Source organism: Lactuca sativa, chromosome 1, assembly GCF_002870075.4.
Source record: "Lactuca sativa cultivar Salinas chromosome 1, Lsat_Salinas_v11, whole genome shotgun sequence".
Lineage (NCBI taxonomy): Eukaryota > Viridiplantae > Streptophyta > Magnoliopsida > Asterales > Asteraceae > Lactuca > Lactuca sativa.
In genome coordinates this window covers 11646442-11658075 of record NC_056623.2, presented here as the reverse complement: position 1 = coordinate 11658075, position 11634 = coordinate 11646442, and the positions used below count along the sequence as shown (strand labels likewise).

Genomic DNA, 11634 nt, shown 5'->3' with positions numbered 1-11634 from the left:
ATCGGAAGATATAAAGAGGGGTTGCTTGGCAGGATCTGAATTTTTAAGAGATCTGAATTTCTAAGAAGGTCTGAACTTTTAAGATCTGAATTTTTAACATGCTGTTTGGTTGGAACCTCTTAATTTTTATGCTGAATTATAAAAATGACAATTTTACCCTTTTATATTACTTTTTATTGAATTCAATGTTTTTGTTTATAAAATAACAAACTAAATTCCTTATAATTATAAAAAAAATATATACAAACACCATACAAAATACAAAATTAATCATAAATCAAAATTAGACACAAATCTATCCAATTATAGCAATCAAAATTGCTTTCTTGGATGACATTGCTATAACGAAATAGATTTTTCAAAATACAATTATCTAATAGGAAGCAGTGAAATTATGATTTTATAGTAATGAAATCAATATAAGTATATTGCTCTAAACACCCTCTTAAACAAGCTTACAAAAACAACATGAACTATATGCTTATATAGAACACATTGCATGTATACAACCATGTTTATGTGTGTTCCAAACCAGTGATATCCCCATAACCTTCAAATATACACCAGGGGCAAAAATGTTAACGAAGATTCACAATAGGTTTGACTCTACATCAGTTTGATTTCACTTCTTCAACTCCACCATTATCATTTGAAGTCATTGTAGTATAGTCCCAATATCTTTTAAACTGTTGATTGCTCTTAGAAGTGGATTATCTTCCTTTAATAACAAAAGCAATGATGGTAATGATGAATAAACATGGATAACTAGCTTCTAACTTCAAATCTAGGAGATCTAATCAAGTTTAGGAGAAAAAACTGATCAAACTACAAACGAACACAAATCTACCTGTAATAATTAATAGAGCTAACTTCAAATCTTCAATACATCAACATCAAACGAAAAGCAAAAATATCAATACCGAAAAGGCATCACAGTAACTTCAAATCTGCAAACGAACCATTACCTGATGCACAAATAGGTTTCACAAATATACTCTAGAAATCAATTTCAAAAATTAACCTTATAATCGATTTTTAGATACACAAATAGGTTTCAGAGAGCTAATCGTTTCAGAGAGCCATTACCTGATGTTGATGTCGACGAGTTTAAGGGGGATGGAGGGCGGAGCAGGCGATAACTCTGGCAGAGGTGGAGGTGGTGACTGGCCGGTGGCTAGAGCAATGGCGGAGGGTAGCAGGTCGTCGGAGATGGTTGGGAGGGAGAAAGAGGTCGTCTCGTGAAATAGAATAGAGAATAAGGAATACGTTTTTGGGCAAAATTGGAAACACGTGTGACTTATTCTTTTCATATACAACCTCAAGTTGAGAAATTAAGAGGCTTTTTTTAATTTAAAAGACAAAAAATAAGAGGCTTTTTTTAATTTAAAAGACAAAAAATAAGAGACTACCAAACACTTGATATCTGAATTTTTAAGAGATTACTTCTTAATTTTTCAATTAAGAAGTAAACAAACAACCCCTGAACTTCCCACCTCACGTTCTACATAAAGCTTTGAATCCAATGTATCACCAACTTTTAATTTTTTTTTTACAAATTTGCCTTCATCAAACAAATATGTAAAACCAAATTGGAAAAAACAAAAGGTTTTAGAAATAAACCATATAAATGAAGATGTTTTCTACAAAACTATATTTAAAAAATAGAAAACTAAAGTTATAAAAAAGTTTTGGAAATTTTTTGAAAAAAATATACTAAAATCATAAAAGAAATTAAAATATCGTCCTTGTTATTATTATTTATTTTTTTTGGATATGACAAAGGGTAAAAGGGAGAAAATCTTGCCAAATTTGTAAAAGGGTTAATCTGGTGGTGCAAATGGTAAGAAATAAAGAATGTTGAAGGATTAAAAAAAAAGAGGGTAGGACAATAATCAAAACCACACCCTATGGAAGGGATAATGATTTAAAAGGGTAATGTATTTTTCGATTTGTACACATTTGGTCACTGAGTTTTTTTTCGTCCACATTTACCCCTTTAACTTGTTAAATTATACACATTCAGTCCTTATGACCGGTTACTTCAGGTTAGCCGGAAAAAATGACTTAATAGGGTAATATATTTTTCATTATGTACACATTTAGTCCTTAATATTTTTGTACATATTTAGTCATTAACATTTTTTTTCAAATAAGTCTTTTTTTGTACTCACTCAGTACTTATAAATGATTTCTTTAGGTTTTTCTCACGACAACTTACGTGGAACAATCATTGATGAGTTGTTTGGGGTTGTTGATGGTTATGTCCAACATGATCTCGACTACTTGATTGCGTATGTCTTGTGGTTTGGCTTAGGTCTTGTATTCTAACGTATTAACTTCTTCATACGATATAAGATTTTAACGATCTTTATATCGACGTGTTCATTTTTTCATTAAGATTACTCCCGTTAAAATGTAATATATTTTTATTTACGATTTAAAAAAACATCCATACATGCATTCATAAAAATGTATGGACAGGGATAGACGCATGAATACATAGTAACTGTTGCCGAGATGAAATAAGTGTTGCTGATATATGAAAAATAGCTATAAACGAAAAAAAAATCAAAAATTTTCCACTGCAGACAAAAAAACAGTTGTTGCTGGTGCAACACCGAGACTAGGCTAAATCCCCCCTATGTATGGCTATAAAAATTGTAAGTAAAAATATATTATTTTTTAATGGGAGTAATCTAAATAAAAGTTGTAGTAGACTAAAATATGAATGCATGGATATAAAGATCGTTAAAATCCAAGATTGTATGAAGAATTATGACGTTCAGAACACATGACCTAAGCAACCAAGTAGTCGAGACCGCGATGGACATAAGCATTAAAAGGCCCAAACACTTCATTAATGAATTTCCCATGTAAGATTTCATGAGAAAAAACTAAATAAATCATTTATAAGTATTTAATGAGTACAAAAAAATAACTTATTTTGCAAAAAAAAAAAAAAAAAAAAAAAAAAAAAAAAAAAAAAAAAAAAAAAACAAAACAAAACAAAAAAAAAAAACTAAGGACTAAATGTGTACAAAAATATTAAGAACTAAATGTGTACAAAGTGATAAATATATCATCTTATTAAGTCATTTTTACCGGCTAACTTGAAGTAGTCGGTCATAAGAACTAAATGTGTACAGTTTAACAAGTTGAAGGGTAAATATGGACGAAAAAAAAAATTAGTGACTAAATATGTACAAATCAAAAAATACATTACTCTTTTAAGTCATTATCCCCCATATGGAAACATTGTTTATGAACAGTAAGAAATAGCAAGGGACGCGGAGCTCAATTTAACTTTAAAACCAATTTAAAATAAATAAATAAATAAAAACTTTTTGCAATCTTTAACTCAAAACATAAATTGATTACATTTTAAAACAAAAAAAAATATGATTACCAAACACCATATATATATATATATATATATATATATATATATATATATATATATATATATATATATATATATATATATATATATATATATATAACCTTTGGTATCCAAATATACTATACTACGTCGTTTTATATCATATAATACATTTTAATTGTTCAATGTTCTTATAATTTAACTTTTAACTTGATTTACTTCCATGATTTTTTAAATTACACATTTATCATCGTCTTACATAATTTTCATTTTCAACTACAATATATATATATATATATATATATATATATATATATATATATATATATATATATATATATATACTAGTAGGCTACATTTGATAGGGTAAAGCACCAAACATGTTGTTCGTTGTGAATGAACATCAATATACTTATGGGTATTACCTTGGTGATGGGATATATGTAGAGTACGCTACATTTGACAAGTTGTACTCATTTCCGGCTGATGAAAAACAAAAAATGTTCAAGTTAGCACAAGAATCAGCAAGGAATGATGTGGAACGGGCGTTTGGAGTCCTCAAACAAAAGTGACACATTATCAAACATCTGACATAGTCATGGGATATGGCAAATTTGACAAAGGTGCTTACTGCTTTTGTTATTTTACATAACATGATAATAGAAGAAGATGATAAGGCTATTTGTTTGTATACTCCGGACGACATGCTTAATCCACCTGCAGTAATACAAGTTAGCAGCCTGTCATACTTCACAAGACTTTTGGAAATACAAAACAGTGAAATGCATCACAATCTACGTTATGATTTGACTGATCATATATGGCAAAGGCAATTCCAACAACACGATGTCAATGATGACGACGTGGATGAGGACGCAGATGACGAAAACGGGGTCGGTGGCGACGCAGACGACAACGGCGACGAATAATATTTTCTATGTTTTTTTAGTAATTTTGGTTTTAAATGTTTATGTTTTTTTAAGTAATTTAGTGTTTAAATTTTTGTTTTTTTAATTAATGTAAAATGTATTTAATTGATGTTTATGTTTTTATTTTTTGTTAATTATTACTTTTTAATTTATTCTAATATAAAAAAAATGATATGGAGTGGTAACCATTTCAGAGAGCCAGTGGTTTGATAATGGATTTGTAGTAGAGTTGACATCACTTTTTGAGTGGGTTGAGTGTGATTATACCCGAGTTTTTTGACAACATAGGTGTTTTTGAAAAACTTATTTACCAAATAGGTATACTTTTAAACATATTTACCATATAGGATTATTTTGTATTTTATTTTATTTTTTGAATTGTGTCATGCTCCCTTCTTTTTCTTTCACACGACATGAACCAACAAAATAAAACAACATTCATAAGCATCCTAAAACCTCCGTTGTAACATATTGTTTTTTTAATATAATTTTATTTGGTTTTTCCATTTAGTTTTGCTGTTAATATTTTTTATTAATTGTTTTCTACAAAAATTATTATAACTAACAAATCTTTTTACAAAAACCAACAAACAACTTTTTAAATGTAAACCAACAAAGATCATAAAAATTCCACAAGTAAAATATTTGAAGCACAAAACCAACAATCCAAGTAATATAGCCTAATTTATCAACTATCTCGGCTCTTAAAGCATGGATCTTTTCCAATTCTTGTGTAAAATCATTCTTGCACACTGTGTGTGACACAATAGTGTGATACAATCCAATCGCTATGAGTCTTCATATTTGTTTCCCCCATATTAATAAAAGTTGAAGAAACTTGAAAGCTCTTTTCAAAAGATTTTCATCATCTTCTTCTCTAATTCTCTCATCTTCTCCAATTTCATCTTCTTCTAACACATCATTTGCAACAACTTCATTATCAATTTTTATTGCATTGCTTGCAACAACTTGAGAGATTGAGCGGAAATCCTCATTCTAAACAATGTCTAACATCTACAGTCAAATACATAAAATCAAAAAAACAATAAAAGAACCCAGAAATAGAATAGATAAATCAACACCTGTTACAATCAAATAGATAAATCTGAATATAAATTCAATTGCAAGAATTCTAGTCGTTACAATCAACACATCTTGCATATTCAAGCAAATAGGAACTAGAAATCGAACTGATTGAAGCAAATACAAATCAGAAATCGAAGCAAATACAAATCAAAAATCAACAATCGAACACATTAGCCTATCAAACAAACAAACTGTTATCGAATCGAACTCCCAAATGTAGAAATCAAAAATCAAACTCACAAATGAACCTAAACTAGAGATTACAGCCTAAAAATCGAAGTTATAGTTCAAAATCGAACTCAAAACGAACCTGTAATCGAAGCAAAAAAAGGTACCTGTGATGGATTGTAGTCGCCGCCGAAGACGCTGTTGGATTCGCCGTCGTCGTTGGATCGTAGTCGCCGAAGTCGTAGTCGTCGGAGATGACGATGACGCCGGAAATTTAGAGGTGTGCAGCTCGTTTTTTTGCCCAGGGAAAGAATCGATCGGCAAGAAAATAAATTAGGGCACGGTGGGACGGTGGGGAGTTTTTTTTTATTAAATTGCTAAATAAACCCTATAGGGTAAATAAGTTTAAAAGTATACCCATTAAGTAAATAAGTTTTTTAAAAACACCCATGTGGTCAAAAACTCGACCATACCCCTTAGCCTAAAGCTTCCAATCGAAACCGATAAAAGGTTTTCTAGAGGAAAGAATAATGATTTGTGCACATTGATCGACATAGTACCTTGTTAGAGAGAGAGAGAGAGAGAGAGAGAGAGAGAGAGAGAGAGAGAGAGAGAGAGAGAGAGAGAGAGAGAGAGAGAGAGAGAGAAATTTGTGGATTTGTGGTTTTTGTAATAACAAAATAAAGAAGTAAATTAGATTTAAATTAATATTTTCAATATAAATAATGAAAACGTTTACATAGTCGTAGCGGGTAAACGAACAACAAGCTGTATGGCAACCTCTTTTTGGATGACAAAACTAATTTTTTTAAAAACAACATCTATTATTCTTGGGGTCATAACAATACTATGTATGACCCGTTGTACTCTGGTGCAAGGAAACTAAGATAGGGGAATATTTGTCATTTAGGTTGTTTGTTGACCAAACTCACAAAAAATAAAATTTTGGGGAACAAAACAATAAAAAAGAAAATTGTGGTTCGGAGAATAATACAAGTTCAAGACCTTTTCTATAGTTTTTAACAAACAATGGGGATCAAATTTGCAATTTTATCTGTAAAAAATAACAAAATTATTATTATTTTTAACTAAGTCATACCCTATTTTCTCTGAGACTCGTTTATAACCCTACTTACTCACAGAAGTCTTCTTCTTGTTACCGTCTTTCGATCAAACTAGTCTGAAGAGAAAAGGAGCTTTTCTCTGATAAAATGGCCGACGATGACTATGATATGGACGCTGGAGGGTAAACAGCTTCTCTATAATCATCTCCTGTTTGCTAATAATCTTTCTCTCGTATTTGATTTCTGGAAAAAATATTTCAATTTTCTCTTGGGTTTGCAGTTACGACGATGAGCCAGCCGAACCCGAACTCGATGTAAGAAAAATGTTTCTGAATTTTGATGAGTAGTTCTATATGAAATTGCATTACCTCTTAATTATAAATGATTGTGTGCTCAAATTTGTTCCTTTTTCAGGAAGGGGCTGAGGAAGAGATTGATGGAGATAAAGTGGAAGAAGACGTTCCCGATCCACTTTTAGGTGACAACGAAGATAAAGAAGAACAGGAAGCTGTAGAAAAACCTCGGAAGACGATAAAGTATATGACGAAATATGAAAGGGCTAGAATCTTGGGTACCCGTGCACTTCAAATTAGGTTTGATTTCGCTGTTTTTTTCCATCTGCACTTGATAATCAATTCAATTAAAGCTAATATATGATTCTTAAACTTGTGTTTTGTTCTTGTTCATTGGTAATGCTTGAAATGATTTGACATATGGTGTTTTCTTGTTTGTTATGTATATTCACAGCATGAATGCTCCAGTGATGGTTGAGCTTGAGGGTGAAACTGACCCCCTCGAGGTAATGATTCTTACGCCACCATTGTTATTCTTTTTCTGAAAAAAAAAAAATCCAACTTTGTCTGTTTTCTTATCACAATCATTAGAAGATATTGTTATTTGATCATTGGTTGAATGTTTTTGTTAAACTATTTGTCAAGTTTGGGGATAAATAACTTGTCTTTTTCTTTCATATAGAATGTTTGAATTTCGTATGAAGGGTATTCACCACAATGTTAAACTATTTTCGAATGAAGGATATTCACTCAAATCCCGCATTTGGTTGCAAAATGCAAACATCATCCTTTTACCAATGGAATTCACTTCCTACTCATTCTTATTAGAAAAAATACTCAAATACCCATTATCATTTATCAGGTTGTTGTTTTATGGATTCTGAATGAGTGTCTTTGTTTAATTTATTATAGATTGCAATGAAGGAGCTTAGACAGAGGAAGATACCCTTCACCATTCGTCGATACCTTCCGGATGGAAGGTAAGCTTCTTATCTTCCATTCTCACACAACACAACCCCTTTTTATTTAAAAAAATGGTGTGATATCATATGATTATATGATCTGTATGTTTTTTTTTCCTTGTTTGCAGCTATGAAGACTGGGGAGTTGATGAACTAATCGTTGAGGATTCATGGAAGAGACAAGTTGGTGGGGACTAGTTGAAATAAATCATCTGAATGTCATGTTTATGATGGATTATGTTGATACAAATGATTTGAATTGTTATCATCTCATGATGCATATTTATGTTCAACTTGGAATTATTATGATTTGAAAATTGTGAAAGGTGGTTTTGTTATGAAGTTGTTTTGTATCTTTGTTTCCAACAAGAATCAATCATATATATTTTGTAAATCTTGTTTTATGCATGTAATCAGGTAAGTTAAGAGACATGGTTAAATACAAGGTTTTGCGTTTCACTGTTTTCATCAATATGGCAAACACCATTCAGCTGAAGAGATGCAAAATAACAAGTGACTAAATTCACCAACAAATTCTAGGGAATCTCCATCTCAATTGAGCATTCAAGTTTAATCAGATTAACATCATACAAAAAAAGGCATAATTAACTTAACAGGTGTAAACATGGATATTTTTTGGTTGAGTATGTCAATAAAGAAAGTGAAAGTACAACCATGTTTTAATCAGCATAAAAAAAAATACCATTCTATAATTCTTTTAGTAAAGATTTATCCTTACACATGCAAACAGAAAACCAGTCTATCATCTGAATGCAAAAATACAAAAAGGTCAAAAAGCAAAGGGGGCATATGTTCATAATCACTTGTGCAAGACACTCTTTTTCGGGAGTTGTTTTTTTCTCTGTGTATGTTTCTGCAATCAAGAGACAGAATACAATAGCAAGCAACAGTTAAAAAAAAATAAGTGGAATATTGTAAACAGTGAATGTCATAAATAGGTAACAAACTATTTGTTTTTTATTTTACAATAACACCACTGTATTTTCAAGATAGGACATTTTATGAAATAGTTCGTTACCTATTTATGACAATATTAGAGAAAAAAAAAATTACCTTTTGTCTGGCCAAGGCCTCGACATCTGTTCTCTCTTTCCAGTTGCTCTTGCGCAGTTTGATTGGCCGATTACCAACATATTTCCCTACAAAAAGAAAAAAAATGCAATTTTTACCTTTTTTAGTAAATTTTTAATACTACTTATATTTTATGGGAAAAAAGATGATATGAACTCACCATTCATTTCCTTAAGAGCACCAGCAAGATCGGTTGGGTTAGAAAAACTCACAAATCCATACCCTTTTGTCTTTCCAGTTCGCTTATCTCGGACAACCTAAATTTGTAAACAAAAAAAAACAATAATCAATATAAGAGTATTATTGTAATTAAAAAAAATGAAAATTTGAATGATAAAGAAACATAGATACTACATACATAAGTGATTGATTTATGTAGAGATAAGAAACTGACCTTTGCCATGTTGAACGAAGGAAATCTTTGAAAAGCTTTTGAAAGAACATCATCATTAACCTCATTTCCAAGATCTCCACAAAATAGACGATAATCATCTGGAAAAACATCACTACAATCATCAACAACAAGATGAGATTTTGCTATCAGAAAATTACAAATCAGATGAAGAAAACTCACTTTCTGGCCACTCTGCAAGTGTTGGATCCTCCCAAGCTTGACCAGCTGCTTTACGAGGTATGGCTCTCTTTTTGACCTCTGCTTTATGCTCCACTTCACTGCTTGCAAGTGCAGCCTTTACACTTTCTAGAGCTTCAGGTGTAATTGTTTGTGCATCCCTTTGAAATAGCTGTTGTGCCTATTTTCAAAAAAAAAACATTTCTTTTGGTTTCAGTTAGGCGTTATGAGGGATTCTTACAAAGTCAGTTTGCAGGGTTTGGTATTTTGTTACTTTTCACTTGGTTCTTGGATCAATTATTACAATTTTGTGTAGAGTTTCTTTGTGCATCTTTATTGGTCATTCCACAATATGACACCCTTAGCTTCAGAGTCAAAATGACTTGTAATATGTATTATGATTGCTCAAGCTGCAACTAACCATTGAAGACTTCATTGGCTGATATCTGGAAAGCATTCCTTAATCATGTTTTTGTTGAGAAGGTTTATAAAGATAAGCCTCGCCAGATATATGGTTCAAGATGATTGATTCATTTCTTAATGATTATCTTGGCCAATAGAAAGGTTTGGATCATTTTACAGTTATACTGGAAACTCTGTGTTCTCTGAAGCCATATATTTTGACTCAAACACCCTTGTTTTGATCAAGTGTCAACTGTCAAGATCTTATATTCTTATATAGTTTAGGAGAAAAAACTAATTCCTTTAGTTACGAAGAAATGCAACAATCAGTTTTTGGCCAATAACATTAGGGCTTTCTTGGCCTATTCGATGTCTCAAACTTCTATGGATAAACATGTTACAAACTTAAGAGCATATACTTGGGAAAATTGAAAAGGCAGGTTTCTAAATCCTTCAAATTGATCCTACAATATATGTGTCAGATAGTAACGTTGTGGTTGATGGGGCAGCCTAAGTAGTCCCTACGCTAGTAATTGCTAAATGTTCCAAAATCATCTTGTAATTCTTCAAATTACTGGCATGGAAGTACGAACATTAAATGATCAACGCTTAACTGAAATAATTAATTAGGGTTGACAGAAATTACCTGCTGGAACTGGGGAAAGTAGACTCCAGGGACAGAAGTGGATGGAGTAGCGTAGGCGGGAGGTGGAGCGGGGAATTGAACGACCGAAGGCGGAGGAGGAGGAGCTGCAGCAGGGTATGTTTGGGGTTGTTGAAGGTGGAAGGGCATCGGAAAATACGAGCCATTGTTGTTGGAGTATGTGAACTGGGAAGAAGAAGATGCAGAGGAATTCGGTGGATTCGACATCTTTCCTTCAACAAACGGATCTCACGCTTCAGTTGTGAATTGGAGTAAAATGTTAGGGTTCTTGTTCGTTGATTCGGAATGAAATTGGGGAAGAGGGTTTTGAACTAAATATGTTTTGCAAAGTAAATTGGGAAATTTTTTTAATAAGTTTCATTTTGTGTCCATTTAGTAAATCCAGATTTATTTTTGTTCTTTGATTATTTAATTTTTTTTTATTATTTTTCTTTTTTTATATTAAGGGGGTGTTTGGCTTAGCTTTTCGCAGCCAAAAGTCCTTTTTGAAAAAGAAAAAGAGGTTTGGAAAAACTAGTTTTAAAAACTACTTTTGGAGATTTGATACAAGGAAAATAAACTTTTTGGAAAAGTCAAGAAAACCTGACTTTTTGTAAATTTTCCAAAAAAAACTTTTGAGCTGTGAAAAGCTAAACCAAACACCCCCTAAGTCAACTGGCATTGACTATGCAGAGGAATAATGGTGTTTGAGATTACTTTTTAACTTTAAAATGACTTATTCAATCACATATTTTTAAAAGCTTTCCAAAGATTTCCTTCCATCAACATAAGAATTTAAATAGGTCAAATAATGTGGGTGTTCAAGTTTTATCTAAGCAAAAGATGTCTTCGACTTGGGTTTCACTATCTCCACAACAGACAACAATATTCTTTATACATATTTAGGTTTTTGTACACAGTTAGTCATTATGACTGAGTTCTTCAGATTTTACTCACGGGCATCCTGCGTGGGACAATAATTAATGAGGTGTTCTCATATGTGACTCATCATTCACTTATATCAGTAACCTAATTCATAAATAGC

The 11634-nt window shown here is 31.6% G+C and overlaps 2 protein-coding genes across 2 annotated transcripts; one reads left to right on the top strand and one right to left on the bottom strand.

The window, feature by feature from the left end:
- The first annotated feature begins 6666 nt into the window (after positions 1-6666).
- Positions 6667-8223, top strand: LOC111904147 (DNA-directed RNA polymerases II and V subunit 6B). Its single transcript, XM_023899920.3, has 6 exons — positions 6667-6808; positions 6907-6940; positions 7041-7219; positions 7374-7425; positions 7832-7899; positions 8010-8223. The coding sequence occupies exons 1-6, from the start codon at positions 6774-6776 to the stop codon at positions 8077-8079; spliced, it is 438 nt and encodes a 145-aa protein (XP_023755688.1). The 5' UTR covers positions 6667-6773; the 3' UTR covers positions 8080-8223.
- Positions 8224-8559: 336 nt separating this feature from the next.
- LOC111904146 (uncharacterized) lies at positions 8560-10941 on the bottom strand. Its single transcript, XM_023899919.3, has 6 exons — positions 10593-10941; positions 9548-9725; positions 9368-9465; positions 9134-9230; positions 8956-9041; positions 8560-8755 (listed from the first exon to the last, which is right to left on the bottom strand). The coding sequence occupies exons 1-6, from the start codon at positions 10815-10817 to the stop codon at positions 8702-8704; spliced, it is 738 nt and encodes a 245-aa protein (XP_023755687.1). The 5' UTR covers positions 10818-10941; the 3' UTR covers positions 8560-8701.
- Positions 10942-11634: the final 693 nt, after the last annotated feature.